The sequence below is a fragment of the Engraulis encrasicolus genome, chromosome 3 (genome assembly GCF_034702125.1).
Source record: "Engraulis encrasicolus isolate BLACKSEA-1 chromosome 3, IST_EnEncr_1.0, whole genome shotgun sequence".
Taxonomy (NCBI): domain Eukaryota; kingdom Metazoa; phylum Chordata; class Actinopteri; order Clupeiformes; family Engraulidae; genus Engraulis; species Engraulis encrasicolus.
In genome coordinates this window covers 50,281,458-50,299,979 of record NC_085859.1, presented here as the reverse complement: position 1 = coordinate 50,299,979, position 18,522 = coordinate 50,281,458, and the positions used below count along the sequence as shown (strand labels likewise).

Here is an 18,522-nt window from a genome sequence, read left to right as displayed (position 1 = left end):
TACAAAAATGACCATGTAGTCTTTCTTGTCCCGTTAGGCTTTTATGGGGTGTCAGTCCTCTTTTGGATCACACCCGGTCCTCTAGAGCTCTCCTTAACTGATTACAACTGGTCAGAGTTGTAATTTGTCAGGACTGTTTAGTGAACCATATGAGACCATGTCAACAAAGGTCTCAGTACAGTTTACTTCCGAGGGGTCTGGATACGCTTTGGAACATAATTAAAAGTAATTAAAGGTATGAGCCAATAAGAGATAGGCCACTGTTCATAGTTTAAAAAAATAACTCAAGAGGTTACACGTCAAGGGTCTCTGGTGAAACGTGTTAACTCTCTGTAATGGCAAAGAAAATAGGCAACATGACATACTTCACATCAACTCATATTCTATACCTAAAAACGCCTACTAAAATTGAGATACTGTATAACATTCTTAACCTCAATCCACTTTTCCACAACCCAGCCCTATTACAATGTAATGTAGCGTTAAGAGGTGATCTCCATACTTTTGTTCTAGTTGCAAACGGCCCAATCTGAGTTTCAGGGGATAAGCTTAAACGGAATGTAAGTTAATGACAAATTAATGTGCAGTAACATGGTGTAATGACAGCGCTCCATACCTTCTTTTGGTTGCAGACGGCCCATTCTGAATGGCAGGGAATGTCCCTTTAAATGTCAGCTAAATGCAATCTATAGTAAAGCACTGCAATGTAGCGTAATGAAAGCATCTCCGTACCTCGTTCCAGTTGCCCACGGCCCAGTCGGAGTTGCAGGGCATGTCCCTGTTGCACGGCACCACAGGCTTGGGCTTCAGCAGGTGCCTGCAGTCCGCATGGTGCAGCACCCTCTCCTCCCCAAACACTGTGCGCACGCACAGCACGGTGCGCTTCTTGACACCTGTGGCTCCACACGTGGCCGTGCACGGCTGCCAACCCCCCACCCACCACCTGGGCCAGCACAGACACAGACACAGAGACAGAGACAGAGACAGAGACAGACACAGACACAGACACAGAGACAGAGACAGAGACAGAGACAGACACAGAGGAGACACGGCCAACAGTGAGGTTGAAGTGGAGGAGCAATGACAATCCCACAATGACTGGCGACCCCAGGTGATGCCCCCTCCGTCACCCCGCCCCCAACCACAGCCCCAACCTTGCGAAAAAAGCCTATTACTGCTGAGAAAAACTGCTTGCACTATGTTATTGTTGCAATAGCATGGTATTAACACAGAAATTGTCTGTCGTCGGGGCAAGGGTTTTGCGACGAAGCCACCCCCTCGCGGGTGCCGCCCTGGTTGGTGATGGGGTAAAACGGATTCATTAGTTACAATCTAGGGCCACATATTCATTCCCAATGACCTTTTGTTTTACCTGTCCAATTCAACCAGGTGATCATTCAACCAGCCATTGACCTGACTGAATTTGACAGGCAAAATTAAGTCATTTGGAATATGTGGCACTGCATTGTAACTAGAGATGCACCGGATACTGATTTTTGGGATCCTGCCAGATACCAGATCCACTGCTTAAGATCCTGCCGGATCCGGAACCGGATACCGGATCCTACGAAAGGGTTGAAACACATAGCCTACTCGCACACGTGGGCCCTTTTTATTACGTTGGCTCAAACTATTTTTTAGACTCATTGGCTTACTGCCACACTGCCTGCACTGGCTGCTTCCAAAGGGCTTTCACTCCATGCAGCAATTGGGGTTGTGAAAGACTGACTGAAAAACCTAGGCTAGAGATGCACCAGATCCTGATTTTTAGGTAACTGCCGGATACCGGATCCACTGCTTAAGATCCTGCCGGACCCGGATCCTGTGAAAAACCCTATTATCCTGCCGGATCCAGAACCAGATCTTGGATCCTGTGCATCTCTAATTGTAACTAATGAACCCATTTTGCCCATCACTGGTATAGAGTTGGGTTTAACAGTAACAGTTTAACAGTAAATCTGACTCTATGCTGTAAATGTTGAATGAACATTGCAAAATTTAAGGTGGGGTGAAGGAGTCTGTGTGAGGGAGGTTCTCATGGGACAAGACTGAATTTCTAAGCAGATGAGGCACAGGTGAGACAAAGACAAGCAGGTGTATTAAGTTCACTGGATGCAGATCAAGGTGAAAAACGTGACCAGAGCTTCTGTACATGGTGTGAGACAGCAGCAGGCGTGTGGGTGGGCCTATTTTTTAGATTACAGACTTTACAGTGCTAGTGTGTTATTAAGCTGCATTAATGCATTAAGTTGAATTAACTCTCAAGTGACTCTAAAACTGTGTGTGTGTAAGAGAGAAAATACTGTACACTGTATTTCCATTACATTACACTACACTTAGCTGACCCTATTTTATCCAAAATAACAATTATTTACAGGGTATTGGTTACAGTCCCTGTAGCAGTGTGGGGTTAGGGCACCCCAGTCATGCAGTGAGATAGGGAGTGGGATTCGAACCCACAACCCTCTGATCTAAAGCCCAGCTCCTTAACCACTAGGCCACAGCTACCCACTATTTCCCTTTGTCTTTGCTGTGTCTGTACATTTCACTATTTTTTCCGGGTAAATAGTGTCAATGTGCATAATACAATACTCTATGTACAGTGTGTGGCTGAAACTACAGTTAAACCCTCTTGACTTGACCTGACTTGACTGAAAGCGATACAATTCTGTCAATACGTTCTCTTTCAGGTAAAGCTCCCCTTCAGTTAAATATTTCAGTTTTACCGCTCTCCTGTTATTTCAAGGGAAGGTAGAAAATGAGCTCATTCCCAGCAATGCTATTGCTTTAACTGTGTTAGCGATGCATACAGTACAGACTTACAGTGCTATTCAGGCTGTATTAACTCTTTGAAATCATGTGAGTGCATGTTAACACTGGTAGCAGCTTAAATGTATCAAAGCATTTCATGAAAAGTTTGTTTTAGCTTCCTCTCAATGAAGACAATTAATTTCATTCATGAATTTCATTCATTCCATTTACCTAATGTGAGCAGTCATGGGCTAGGCAGTCATGGGTAAGTGGTTAGGGTGACAGACTTGTAGCCCAAGGGTTGCTGGTTCGATTCTTAACCTGCCAGGTTGATGGAGTGAAGTGATTAACCAGTGGTCTAACCCAGGCGTTCCCAAACCTCACCATAGCAAGGCCCCCAAACCAATATATTCCAGCCAAGGGCTCCTTTCCATGGGTCCTGCCATACTAGTTTTTTTTTTCCTAAGCACCCCTTTTCACTTTAGGTTCGTGAGTCATGTCCCACTGGGATATGTAAAATAATAACAATAACAGTAGTCATTTTCAGAGATGCACTATAGAGTATAGGGCTATTAACTATTGGAATATTGTTTACATTAGCTACTACTTAGTCAATTATTTTTTTTGCTTTGCTATACTTTTTCTACCATCCTTTTAAGGACCCCTAGAACCCCCTCACGGCCCCCAGGGGTCCCCGGCCCCCACTTTGAAAATGACTAGTCTAACCCATCCTCCTCCATGACTGAGGTACCCTGAGAGAGAAAGATAGATAAAGACAGAGACAGAGACAGAGACAGAGAGAGAGAGAGAGAGAGAGAGAGAGAGAGAGAGAGAGAGAGAGACAGACAGACAGACAGACAGACAGACAGACAGACAGACAGACAGAAAGACCTACAGACCTGGCAGGGCAGTCCATGATTTTGCACTTGCGGTGTCTGTCCTCAGGCCGGTTGTCGGGGTCACAGAGGGCCTCGTCTACCACTCCACTGTCCAGCTCGAAGCAGCGCACCGGCTGCACCTGCTCACCTGGAGGAGAGGGCACAAGGAGAGAGGACAACTGAAGTGTGTGTGTGTGTGTGTGTGCATGTGTGTGTGTCACAGAGGTACTGCGGGGGAGTCGAGACAGAGGGGACCTTCCATAAAAAAGAGGAAAACTACAGGTTACCAGTCAACACGATTGCATAACATTTGTTCATGAGAGTATTCACTTGTATGGTTTGCAGCCTCTTTGTTTCGATGGGCATGCTGACCGGCCCACCATGGAGAAAGGTACAACTCAATTATTTAACTTGAGCGATGGAGTAAAATGAGCATGTTTCTGAAAATGGTGAACTGTTCCTTTAATATGTTCACCTGAGAAAGGTCAGAGAAGGGGAAAAAGGGAGGCAGACAAAAAACAGATTGTAATAAAAGATACTTTAGTTTAGGTCAATATGTTCTGGGCCCACCGCCACAATTCACAATACACTCTGGGGGAACAAAAAATCAAATAGCCAGCTCCCCCCACCCTTCTGGGTAGCACACTGGACTATTAAAGCGGCTGTGTTCTCTCTCTCTCTCTCTCTCTCTCTCTCTCTCTCTCTCTCTCTCTCTCTCTCTCTCTCTCTCTCTCTCTCGTTAGAAGGAGGCCTCTTTCTCCTTTCTCTCCCCCCCTCCCCCTTTCTCTTTCCACAGATTAGGTGTTGTCCACTATCGGAGCTGTCTGCAAGTGCATGGAATGTTTCAAATGTATTTTTTTCCTTCCTCCCACTCTCCCTCCTTTACCCTCCTCTCCCTCTCATTCTCTCTCTCTCTCTCTCTCTCTCTCTCTCTCTCTCTCTCTCTCTCTCTCTCTCTCTCTCTCTCTCTCTCTCTCTCTCTCTCTCTGTCTATGTTCTTCTCTCCTTTACCCTCCCACAGCTCAGACTTTCTAATCTTGGGGGAGGCCCACAGCTTACACCACCCCACATGTGAATCAGCCGCTAAGGGTTTATGCTGTCACAGTCAGTGCCATACATGATACACTCCTGTCGACTTGGCCTCAGTCCACTATCAGCCACCGCTAACAGTCTTGATAGTAGAAGAAAGTCCTGAGCCTGAAACTTCAACGACTGTTGAAGTAAAAAAAACAATGTCTGCAGCCGCTAAGGGTTTTCGCTACCTGTGTTATGGCAAAGATAAACATTACAGCATATACTGGCGCTTGGTCATTACAGTCAGCACGGTACACTATACACTCCTGCCAAGTCACCCTTCTTTCTCACTGTCAGCAGCTTGATCCCCCCCCCCCCACTCACTCTCTCTGTCTCTTACCGTTATGTTACGGTTACAGTGTTACAGTCAGTGCTATACAGTACGTGATACACTCCTGCCACTGCCACAGACGTGTCCTGGTGAGCAAACACATGACACAGACACAGGAGGATTTTTCCTGCCGTGATTCATGCCCCGTGTCTCATCAGGAACCCAAACTCCAGTCACATCGTGTACACAAGAATCAACAAGAACGAAAAAAAAACCCACTGTGTGGTCCACAGCTGGTCCAAGGCGCTTTCTTTCCTCTCAAAATTACAGCAACATTTCCCCATTTCTGGAAGTAAGCTCATTTGACACCTCCCTCTTAAGTTAAATCAGTTTGGTTCCCAAACTGGGGGTCGAGACCCTTAGGGGGGGTACTGAAGGGGAACTGAAGGGGGGGTCACAGACAAAAGGGACTTGTATTCACTTGTATAGTTAACCGATAGCCTAGGCAAGTTTTGTCCATTAATATTGCTAGATTTTCCATTAATAGCTTGTCTGCTAATATTGCTAAAAAATCCATTGCTAGGCTAAGACTATGGTGGGTGGGTGGGGGTGGTGGGGGGGTCATGAAAATATTCTTACTGTAAGTCCAAAAGGGGGACCACTGAGTTATGTAAATGATTCAGTTTCACCTGTTCTCTGAGTCAGGTCTCTGGTGATATTACTCCTTCTGGAGTTGTGGAATGTGGCTTTAGATTTGAGGCGAGATATTCATCCACACAAAGTAATACAGTATATTTACTCAACAAAGGTGACTTCCACTGCTCAACAGTCACATAGTGCTATCGCTGTGGCTGAACGAGGACTCTGAGAAAAACACAATGTCCTGGATACACTTTAGCTGTGGTAATTCAGTTGCAGGAACACCATAAATGTTTGCTCAGGTCGGTTACTGTAGCCACAGGCACTAGATTCCTACTGCTGGAATACCAGGTTGTTATTTATTTTATTTTATTTATTTAGCCCTTGTTTTGACAGGACGGTCTCATTGAGTTTCAGTAACTTTTCCTTCTGGGAGTCCTGACCAAGAGTGGCAGCAAAGTTTTAAAACACAGAAGACGGAGGGTTAACTAGCAATAAAACAAAACAATAAAACAAAGTCTAGCCAACACAAAATAGTGAAATATGAACCATCTCTGGAGAAGACCATTAAACCAACACAGCCAGACACTGTACTGTAATTACTGGTTTATCGCACTACTTCTAGATAGGATCGGGGAGCATCATAGGGATTTGACTTGAATAACAACTCAGAGTGCAGTAAGTAACCCACCTACTCCACAAGTGGTACTGCAGTGAGTCCAGGCTCCAGGCCTCCAGCTGTACTCCGGCTCCAGGACTTCATTCTCGCTGGACACTCGTGGCTGCTTTATAGTGTATTCGTAGCTGATGCCAGGATTCCTCTCTTGGTAGAGCAGCTATGTACAGTAGGTGCCAACATTTCATTATTAGAATCCATAATGAAACAGAGCAATGGAGGACTACAATTTATTTGTAATAGGAAGTAGATTAATTTTCAAATTCCTTGATCGGATGACATATTTATAGACTTATTTATTTGTATACCTTTTTAATGCTTTGTACAATGTCAATAAACAAATTCCATAAATCAATCAATCCAACATAAAGGTTTTGAAGTGATCACCATAACAACACCGGGCAGACACAAACACACTCTTCCTCACTTCCAAACACTGCAGCCCACAGCAGGGCCTTTGAGCGTTGATTTGTCTCCATTTGTTAATGGATCACCAGGGGAAATTGGCTCACTGGTAGGCTGGCTCATGATTAGCTAACAATAACTTGATCGTCATTGGCTGAGCCCACCTGAATCATAATTGGCTCAGTGGTGGGTCTACCTGGATCCTGATTGGATCACTGGTGGGTCTACCTGGATCCTGATTGGCTGAGCCTACCTGGATCATGATTGGCTCGGTGGTGGGTCCGGAGGACGTCAGGTTCTCCAGGTTCCCCATGCGGTCGTAGAAGAACTTGGCTCCGCCCGCCATGTATTCGCCGTTCCACTGGATGACGTAATTCCCGTTCAGGAAGTAGTCCTCCGAGTTGGGTTTCCGGATGGCCAGGAAATTCCCCACGTCCTCCGTCTCCCGGATGAAGATGTCCCTGGCACCCTCAGGAATCAGCACCATGTCCACGTAACCTGGAGGAGAAATAAGAAGTGTTTTATGTAGCGCCTTTCAAGGTCACTTAAAAAACCCTTTTCCTTTAAGATAGGACAGACACAGAACAGCCCTAGGGCATTTCAAAGGTCACTTAACACCCTACAACATTAAGACACAACAAAGAGAGAGGTGGTATTTCATTTTTTTTTTACCGTAGCCGTCTGGGTGATCAAAGGTCTCGTGCACCGTCTGGCAGGTGGAGCCATCCCCCAGACACACCCCACAGCGATCCTCCTCCGCATTGGAGTTGATACCGTAGTCACATCCCACAGCCTGAAGAGATACAGATACAGGAGCATTATAGTCAATACCATGGTCACATCCCACAGCCTGATGACATGCAGACACAGGGACATTAGCGTCAATACAATAATCACATCCAACAGCCTGATGGGTTACAGATACAAGGGCATTAGCGTCAAAACCATAGTCACATCCAACAGCCTGAAGCGTTACAGATACAAGGGGAGAGGAAGGAGGAGGGAGAGGAGGGAAGGGAGAGGGAACGCAGACTCAGATACAAAACACGGGAGAGAGAATGGGGGGGTGAAGGTTAGGAGGAAGGGATGCAGAGAGATGGGCAGTCAAAGAGACACAAATGTAGATACAAAACAAAGAAGAGAGAGGGGAGGAAGTAGAGGGAGAGGGAGGGGGAGAAAGTTAGACAGATAGCCAGAGCAAAGATTTAGATATGGGGCACAGAAGAGGGGGAGAGAGAGAGAGAGAGAGAGAGAGAGAGAGAGAGAGAGAGAGAGAGAGAGAGAGAGAGAGAGAGAGAGAGAGAGAGAGACAGAGAGAGAGAGAGAGAAGAATGGAGATTTAGACATGGAGCAGAGCGAGAGGGTGAGTGTTAGAGAGTTGGACTGATAATCAGAGACACAGATGTAGATACAGAGCACAGAAGAGAATAGACGGGGGAGGTGGGAGCAGGAGGGTTCAGGAGGACAAGACACAGAGAGACACAAGGGCCCATTAAAAACAGCAAGGAATTTGGTCCTGGCATTGTCAAACACTAAAATACGTAGCTGTCACACGCATGCAATGTGATAAGAAAAATGTTATCTAAGATCAGATATTTTAGAAGTAAAAAGGATTTTAGAAGTATAAAGGAAGTATAAAGGACTTTTCCTCATTGAGGCAACTTTAGTTTTCAACAAAAAAAGTATGAAATAGTCTAAGGGATTCCTGAAACAGATGTTTGGTCTTGATTACAAACCATCTTTTTCTCTATATTTCATTTTCATTTTAATGTCAGAGAAAAACAGAATTCATTTGTGATAAGTCCTTGACCCAGCACACCACAACAAAATTGCATTTTTGCCTCACCAGCACAAAAGAACTGCAATATACAGTAACATGCAATATGGCCATATGCTCTAATGATGAGGCGCATTATCTCATTGGGTGTTACACAATGATGGTGTGCTCATATAGGCATACAGTAGGCCACACTACCGTGTACTCACCATTATGCACAATAATGTCTAAGCCAAACTACCTCGTGCACTCCATTGATAGCATGTGGCCAAACTACCTTTCACACATCGTTGATGCCTATAACATATATGGTAGGTCACACTGTCATATTCTGTCATATTCAGTAACACGCAGTAGGCCACAATGGTTCTCAACCTATGGGTCGGGACCCACCTTATAAGTCGCCAAAGGTCCACAGGAGGTCGCGGAGCCCTCTTGATTTTAAAGGGGTTTCATTTTAAATATACAGTATATAGCCCATGTTGAATAAAAGACAAAGCATTTAACTAATAAATGCATAGACGCAACAAATTGTAAGTGCTACATTAAACATTTATTCTATATTTGACCAAAGACGAATTGAGGAATAAAATAACTAAAATTAGTTTTCGCAGGAAACAGAGGGCATCTTGTGACTCCGTCTTGTGCGGGCGCTCGCGTGGTTGGGTCACCAAAGCTTACAATAGTAAAAACTTCCCTTAAGGGTCCCTTGAGAAAAAGGTTGGGAACCACTGCACTAGGCCACAATACCTTGCACACAACACTGATAACATATAGAGGACACTGCCTTGCATGCACCATTGATAACATATAGGCCACTAGCCTAGTAAACTAACCTCACCCGCCAGCGGCCAAAATTATTTTTGCCTGCGAGTAGGTCTAGCCTCGAATCATGCCACAATGCCCTGAATCTGGCAAACCAATCACAACGCAGGAGAAGTGTTTTGATATGTTTTGAATCTTTTGAAACAAAGCGGTCAGGGTATTGAAGGAGTGACGACAAAGCGTTGGCCAATAGGCACAGACACAGTTCGAAAAACAACGGGTTGTTCCTATCAACAATCCTCCGATGTGTCATTCATCGGGGCCAGACTAAACTATACATTATATCTCACATTTAGTCTGATTTATCAGGCTAATAGGCCACACTACCTTGCACGCACCATTGATAACATATAGGCCACACTACCTTGCACACACCATTGATGCATATGCTCCTGCTACGGTTGTTGAAGCACGGAGTTCCGTCACTCACAGCGTCCAGCATCTTCTCTGCAAAGTCCTCGTCCACCGGTCGACAGTGCAGCTCACAGGGGCTACCTGTGTCCAAACGGAAAAACAGACAAAGGAAACGGTTTGTGTGTAAAAACAGAAAGATACGCCCAACAATTTAGAATGCACTACACTTGGTGCTTGACTTTGTCGACGAATACACTTTCAACAAACTTGAAAATAAATTCACGGGGGCGCTGTGGCGCAGCGTGCTAAGCCCCCCACATGTGGGCTTGCATGCCCACCCATGGGGACCCCAGTGCAAGTCTGGCCGGGGTCATTTCTAGATCCTCCCCTGTCTCTCTGTCCCATTCGCTTCCTGTCACCATCTTCGACTGTCCTGCCACCTTTGGGTGCCCACCAATGTCAAAATCAAAGTTACGCCCTTGTGACATCATAAAAGTAAGTAAGATAAGCCATCTTGAACCGTCTATCGTGTTTGTGCACTTTGGATGCCTTGCTCCATAATGATCTGTGACAGGTTAGGTTTAGGAATGTTGTGGGCACAACTTTGTTTAACAACAGAAATTTGCGGTGTCAAACAGAAATTCATCAACACGCCGAGAAAACTGCGAACCTCATCACGTTACAAAAGTGCTTTCCTGCGGCGTTGAAAACCACGCCTTAACTTGCAAAGGCGTCGCACCTCAACGCTGAATGCACTGGCGAGAGATACATACGCCTTGACATGATGCCAATCTGCACAGCCAAATACTAAATGTAAAGGACCAGGAGTTTTCCTTTAAAACAAAAAACACGAGTTACCGGTATGTCTTTATGGCATAGAAATTACACATGAATTAGGAGAAAAGACCACCTTTTCACGACAGGAGGAAATCTGGGGTGTGTGCGTAGAATGTTTGACAGGCACTCAGGGAAGCCAGCAGAGGGGAACAAAGGGGCCAGTTGCCCCAGGGCCCAGGGAGAAAGGGGGGACAAACCTGGGCCTTCTCTACACAATATGTATTGAGGGGGACACTTTCAGATGACTTTGTCCTGGGCCCGACAACCCTGCAGGTACTAAAGTGGGATTTAAAAAAAACCTAATTGTAGCAACCACAAGGCAGCTACCACAAGACACAGCATCTAACACAGAAAGTGTATGGGGCGTAAAAGCCTTAGGTGGCCCAGGCTTGTCTTAACCTGCTGCAGAATGGCATGAGGATTCATTCTTTCTCTCTCACACTCTTTTTCTCTCTAGCTTAATCCCTCTGCTCATCTTCCTACTTCGCTCCCTTTCTCACACACAACATAGACCATAGCACCATCTCTCTCTATCTCTCTGTTCATCTTGGTTCATCTTGCTGCTTATGTAACTTTTCCCTTACCGGGTGGGTGACAGTATTCTCTCACCTACCGTATCTGTTTATCAGTAATGCAAGAAATTCAACTTGAGACTCCATAAATACAAAAGAATCACTTACTACTGGGATAGTTACTGTTTTGCAATTAACCATACACTTTATCCAAAGTGAATCGTTCCTTTTTAAAAATGACTGACTCTAACTCCTCAACTTTGCAATATGCCATTGCACTTGTACTCTCATGGCATACTCCTGCACAGTTACAGCAATGACGAGGAAACATGTTGTAGCAAACTACCGCATTTTCCATTGCCATTGCAAAGACACAAACTACAGGTTTTGCAGCTTGTTGTTGACAGCTGTAGTTGCAGTTGAAATGGCACACCCTGGCAAAACAACTGCGGTGATATGCAACACGTTTTTGCCAGTAGTACATTTGTGGTTGCAATGTCACCAAAGGCTGTTGCAGACTACTGTCGATGCAGTTGCAATGTCATTATATATCATGCTAACATCTTACGCATGCAGAATTACAAGTTTGGCCTTTTTTTGATCTGTTACAGGAAAGCTGCCATGACTGGATGAAAGGGTAATTTCTCCCAGGCCCAAGGAAAAGGGGGGGCACAGAATTCGGTTCTCACTACACTGCATGTATTGGGTGGGGGGCTTTCAGATGACTTTGATCTAGGCCCCGCGAAATCTGTCAGCGGCCCTGATCTGTTACTGTAATAACCTCCTCCACTGACCACAATGCCTACCAGAGGGCACAAGCAACCTACTCATTATTATTGAAAAAGTCTTTGCTTTTGGGTTTGGTAAGGATTATGTGATGACTGATTTATGCTCAGCTACTGTCAATCAGAATTCTGTCACACCCCAACAGAACTGAAAAAGAAATGGACTAACTTCCTGTTTTAACGAAAGCAGATTTTTCCCTTTGCCGAAACATGTAGTGAGAGAGATGACAACCACTGGATTGGAGGAGTGTGTGTATGTGTGTGTGTGTGTGTGCGTGCGTGCGTGTGTGTGCACGCCTGTGTATGTGTGCCTGTGTGTGTGTGCCTGTGTGTGTGTGCCTGTGTGTACGTGCGTGTACGCTCGCGTGTGTATGTATGAGTTTGCTCAATTCTTCATCATTTCCTTGCACCAACTAATAATCATGCCCTGTGCACTCCGCCCTGCGTACTAATAATCACGCCCTAAATTCAGCATTCTGTAGGTTGTTGATGTCCTCTTTTATGAATCGCTTCGGTTAAAAAAGACATCAGCTTACTAATATAATGAACTTACATCGGGTTGTAATGGGTAGATATGGAATCATGGTTAAAGACTTGGCTTTGTGATTGAAAGGTTGCAGATTCAAGTGCCTTTGACCAAGGCACCATCATTACTCCAGAGACTTAAATTAAATGCATTTAAAATAAAAGGAAGGTAGGCAGCCACACACACACACACACATGCTCGCACGCGCACACACACACACACACACACACACACACACACACACACACACACACACACACACACACACACACACACACACACACACACACACACACATACACACCAGCGGAGGGTATCAGTAGGCAGCCATGCAAATGCTCACACTCTTTTTCCTTCGAATAGTGCTGACAGCTGAGAAACACATAGGCCCTACTGTACCTCTACATTCCAAGGGTTCAAACTATGCAAGCATGCGGTATTATACATACATACAGTGCATGATATCCCTACAACACAGAGCATTTACTCAGGCGGGCTACATTAGCCAAAACACATACGAAGGGTTATGGTATCATGTGGTGGTATATTATTACAGGTATTATGTAGGTCAGCAGGTCCTATTGAAATCCCAAAAATGTGTTGAGAGGTGCAACAGCATTACTATGCTAATTATGACGAATTGACTGGAAGGATTAAGTTAGTAGATCCGACTGTACGGAGTTAATAACATTGTTTCTCTCCATGACGACGCGGAGATCTGTGCAAATGAATGGGCACGATCATTAACAACTTTAATGGGACGATTATTAGTCAACTAAACCTATAATGATTTTGAACCGTAAAAACACATTTTCAACAGATGTAGTCTATTCCAAAAGTTGACTGTTGACTGTTTATTGATCTGATACTCTATTGATAGGATGAAGCTATGGGATCTAATGTTTAGGGGGGTCGAAAGGTTGAAAAATATATCTATATACTCTAAATAATAATATACTCTAAAATACTCTATATGTTATCATAGAGAAGTGATGTACTTGTGTTCTTGTCTGGGAGCCGTTCATGCTCATTCTGGTATGGTGTGGTGTACAAAATATCAATATGAGTAAATAGCAACTGCAATGCAAATACAGTAGCATGTGCAATGCAACTGTAATGCAAAAATTTAGCATTGCAACCATTTACATGATAGGAAATGTGAGTGTGATGAAAATAAAATGCAGTAAATAGCCTACTCATGAAAACGAAGTGCAGCGTGTACTCATGAAAACAAAATGTTGTAATTAGGTTACTCATGCAGGTGACGGGCAGCCACTCATGAGTCTGATTAAAACGAAATGCAATAAGTAGCCTATACTCATGAAAACGAAATACAGTAAGTACAGTAGTAATCATGAAAATGTCCGAGTCATGGAAACGAAATACATCATGTAAATAAAATGCCGTAAGTACTCATGAAAACGAAATGTAGTAAGTACTCATAAAAAGGAAATGTAGAAAGTAGTACACATGAAAACGAAATATATCATGAAAATGAAATTCAGTGAGTACGCATGAAAAGGAAATGTAGTAAGTGGCCTACTCAGGCTGGTGACGGGCAGCCACTCGTAGAGCTCGTTCTGATACGGCACGGTGTTGAACTCGCTGCACTGCATCTCGCGGAAGCTCGGCGTCTTCTTGGGGCACGGCTTTATGTTGCAGATCCTGTAGCGCTTACGCTCACCCGTGCAGTACTTCCCCCCGAACTCAGGCCTGCAGAGAGAGACAGACGGAGAAAGAAAGAAAGAAAGAAAGAAAGAAAGAAAGAAAGAATGAAAGAAAGAAAGAGAAACGTGCAGACAGTGAAAGACCACATGGAAGAGAATAAGAGCAGACAGAAAGTCAGGTAGAAAAAAGAAACAAAAGGGAGAAGAAAAATCAGAAGAGAGAAAGTGAGAATCAAGGAATGAATGAATGCACAAAAGAGGGAAAGAAAGAAAAAGAAATAAAGAAAGACGAGCCGTTCAGTCGTTCCGTGACAGCAGGAATTTGTTGATCTTGGTCAGTGTTGAGTCTGTTCTTTCATAGCGGAGGGCGCAGAGTTCAGACAGAAACATCCTGACCTGACAGCAGTGTTGGCTATGAGAAGCTGTGCTCAGGACAACTGGGGCCAAGTCTGGACTGCTTAACTGGCATACAGGGCTATTCCCAATGGGCTGACAGCCTTCAGGGGCAGATACCGCTTTTATTTTTTTTTAAATTTACAGACTAGGGCGTTTGGAGGTTGGGGTGCACATATCCACGAAACAATCATCCCGGTCATGACATAAGTGGCAAACAGGTCCGCACACTGGACATGACCTCCAGAAACTAAACTTTATTTCATAATACAAACGGCAACGTTTCGATCCATCAGTAGGATCTTCCTCAGGCAAATCTTTGAGGAAGATCTGGCTGGTGGATCGAAACGTTGCCGTTCGTATAGTGAAATGAAGTTTATTTTGTGGAGCTCATACTCCGTGTGCGGACCACTTTATCACTACTTTACAGACTAGCCCACATTTTAGTCTGTTTAGTTAGTCTGTTTTAGTCTGTTCAGTCCACACAAACAAAGATGCACAAAACCCCACATGGACAAATGGAGAGACAGACAGGGGGAGACAGACACACAGACACAGACACAGACACAGACACACACAGACACACACACACACACACACACACACACACACACACACACACACACACACACACACACACACACACACAAGGAAACACTTTTATGCACCATACACAAAGCCTTATGTGATTGCTTGGACACCTTGGAGTTGGATCATTTTAAAGACAAATAAATACAAACATTTTGACAAAAGTGTCTCTAAGGCCAATAAAGTAATTCAACTCTAAAAGCGCTCAGAGAGTGCACACCCACCCTCTGGTGAACAGACACACACACGCACCACAAACAAGCAAACCAACAATCAGACGAACACACAACAAACTGGGACGATCACATAAACTCCTTGGCGAAGGTAATAAGTAAAGAGAGGACAATCCAATATGCATATCACAGCACTCAAAACAGTGTTTTGCACTCATTTAGAAACGTTGAAACTAATGATTTTAAACCATAAAAACAAATTTTCACATAAACACATGAAGTTTATTTTGTGGAGCTCATACCCCGTGTGCAAACCACTTTATCACTACTTTACTAGTGATTTTAGTGGGGGCCATGCAAAAATGGCCGGGCCTTTTTTTTTAGCCACAGTCCATTACTGGCTGTGTACAGCACAACTGCGGCCAAAGACAGAGCACTGCAAACGGCTGATGAACTACAGTATCTCACAATGTTGGACTGAAGCACCTCATGAAATTGGACCGAAGCATCTACCAAAATTGGACCGAAGCGTATCATAAAATTCGACGTCAACAAGAAACAGTCCATTGTCTCCGCTTCAGTTTCCTTCCAAGATTTTCTTTCAAATTCTGTCTTAAAAAATCTTTCAAAGGGGAAACCTACACTGCAATGAGAAAAGACTGTAATCCAGTGCAGTATATTATATTTGAAAGATCTCCTTTTTGAAGTTTTTTTAAACCCTTTCTTTGGCTCCTATTGCCTGTTAACAGATAGGGCAGTGAGGAGATGAGAGGAAATGAGTGGAAAAGTGAGATGGGGCAGGTTGCACTCTCTCTATCCACATGTGATGTGGGTTTATGGTATGGGCGATATGCTACGGCAGGGGTCCCCAACATGGGTCTGAGATCCCGCGGGCACCACGTTGGCGATGCCTGTGCTATGGGAGGACTGAATGTCAGGCAAGTGTAACCGGAGGAGGACGGATGTCTTACTTGGGCTGGTTGCACTCTTCTCGGCCGCCTGCACAGATCCACAGGTGCATAAGTATTGAGACCAAGTACACCTCACAGACACACACAGATGCACGCACGTGGACACACACACACACAACACCCGCACCCAGACACACGCACACATACAGACTACGGTACATGTCAGGTTAGGGTAACTGGAGGATGATGGATGTCTTACTTGGGCTGGTTGCACTCCCTCTCGGCTGCCTGTACCCCGGCTCCACAGGTGCGTGTGCAGTGAGACCAGGTGGTCCAGGGACCCCAGCCCCCATTCACCGTCTCCGGAAGCTTCCCCACCACCACACACTCACCTGAGATACACCACTTAACACACACACACACACACACACACACACACACACACACACACACACACACACACACACACACACACACACACACACACACGCAGATGCACACAAAAACACAGATGGAGAGACAGACAGAATGGGAGAGACGGACAGACACACACACACACAGTCACACACACATGTATACACACATGCACACAGAAGGAAATTTTTTATACACCATACACCAAGCCTTATGTGATTGCTTGAACATCTGGAGTTGGACCAGTTTAAAAACGACCACACACACAAACATGATACATTTTTCTTCATGTTAAGCAACAAATACAAACATTTTGACGAAAATGTCTCTAGGGCCAATAGAGGTACAGTAATTCAACTGGAAAAACTATGGAGGGTAATATAATCTAGTTTACCTTATCTGGTCCACATCTGGTGCCATCTATTGGCGAGTCCAGTTTGGACCGACATGACCCATTGACTGAGCACCAGAGGATCTGACACACATTCTGCAGGCAGAGAAAAAACGAAACAGATTTTGAAACTGACACAACCAATTTACACCAGCCAGATGGTTTTCATAAGCAGCTTCTCAACTAGTGTCAAAAAAGCACAAGATTTCACAACCAGCCAAGTACAACAGCATAAAACAAAAACCTTCTTGGCAGAGATCATGGCATTGTTCTGTACAAATAGGATGTCAAACTATATATATATTTCAAGATGAAAATTCACTACATTACAATTCTAATCACACACACACCTCTTTGCAGAAAGTGGCGTTGGAACCACAAAGCACAGTTGCACAAAATAATAACATTGTACATTTAAACACACAAACAAACAAAAAACAAATAAATAAACGAGACAAGAAAAAATAAACAATACAAACAAACAATCCCACCACAGTGCTGCTCACATCCACTTCTTGACAGTATGTGGCGTTGCATCCACCAGAACAATTGCAAAATAATAATAACACTGACCAACTAAAAAACTACACTAAAACAAGACAAAACAAAAAACAGACTCTTAGACCCCCTCTTGTCTGTTTTGATTTATTTGTGTCTATCGTGTGTCTATTGTGTCACTTGTCCCGTGTCCCTAATACATTTTGGAATTTAAACAACAACAAAAAGTTATAAAAGAGAAAACAAACCCACCACAATGCTACTTACATCCACTTCATGGCAGAAGGTGGCGTTGGAGCCGTACTGCAGCTGGCACTGGTGGTGTGTGGTGTACTTGACGCCCGGGGTGGCCAGCGGGGTGGTCAGGTCCTTTTTAGACGGCCGGTCATCCAGGCAAAAGCCCCAGCCACGACTGCAATACAAGTAGAGTGGTGCAGTGCCTTTATGTATCACCAAGGAATAGTAAACATTACAGTCCAACATAGTAAGTAAGCTACCTGTAAGTAAGTAAGTAAGTAAGTAAGTAAGTAAGTAAATAAATGAAGCAGGACAAAACCAACAAAACAATCAAACCCATTCGCAACTGCAATATAAGTAATCATACAGCGCACACACACATAAATAAACATGGAAAAATCATGGACAACAAAACTAATACAAAAAGGTAGTATATGTAGTTTTACATTAGGTTTTATTGAACATTGTGGTTCTATGATCTTTTCTGGGGGAAGCTTTAAATCTCTTTGTACTTTTCTATTCTATTCTATTCTATTCTATTCTATTCTATAATAATTCCTTTATTTATCGCAAAAGAATAGTACACAACATAGTATCGACGGTAACAACAAATGTCAAAGATGCACATTTTTTGTGTCAGTGAGCCAAACACAACTGCCAAGGTTAAATATTGCACTTTTGAAGGCTATGATTTTGGAGTTTTCCTTCACGGTGGTTGCTCAATAATGCATGCTGGGTAACGCAGTCCAGACCATTAGTTGGCGGCAGCGGTGATGGTGGGAAAAATAAACAGGGAGAGTCTTTTCATAACTCAGCAATGAACTTCAGATGTGCAGTGGCCTGAGGTGGGCTGGGTGAGACTGATGGGATGATAGACAGAAAGAGAGAAAGAGAGAATGAGAATGAGAATGAGAATGAGAATGAGAATGAGAAAGAGAAA

General features: G+C 44.1%; 1 protein-coding gene across 1 annotated transcript in view; it reads right to left on the bottom strand.

Annotated features, from left to right (window-relative positions):
* The window catches only part of adamts12 (ADAM metallopeptidase with thrombospondin type 1 motif, 12), a 54,279-nt gene that overhangs the window by 13,886 nt on the left and 21,871 nt on the right, over positions 1–18,522 (bottom strand). The window contains exons 9-18 of the mRNA XM_063194212.1: positions 17,613–17,757; positions 16,851–16,943; positions 16,302–16,447; positions 13,854–14,023; positions 9,661–9,791; positions 7,367–7,487; positions 6,948–7,192; positions 6,305–6,449; positions 3,651–3,777; positions 733–943 (exon numbers count right to left, since the gene is read on the bottom strand). Coding sequence (XP_063050282.1) covers positions 733–943; positions 3,651–3,777; positions 6,305–6,449; positions 6,948–7,192; positions 7,367–7,487; positions 9,661–9,791; positions 13,854–14,023; positions 16,302–16,447; positions 16,851–16,943; positions 17,613–17,757 — 1,534 coding nt within the window. The remainder of the gene's footprint in view (positions 1–732; positions 944–3,650; positions 3,778–6,304; positions 6,450–6,947; positions 7,193–7,366; positions 7,488–9,660; positions 9,792–13,853; positions 14,024–16,301; positions 16,448–16,850; positions 16,944–17,612; positions 17,758–18,522) is intronic.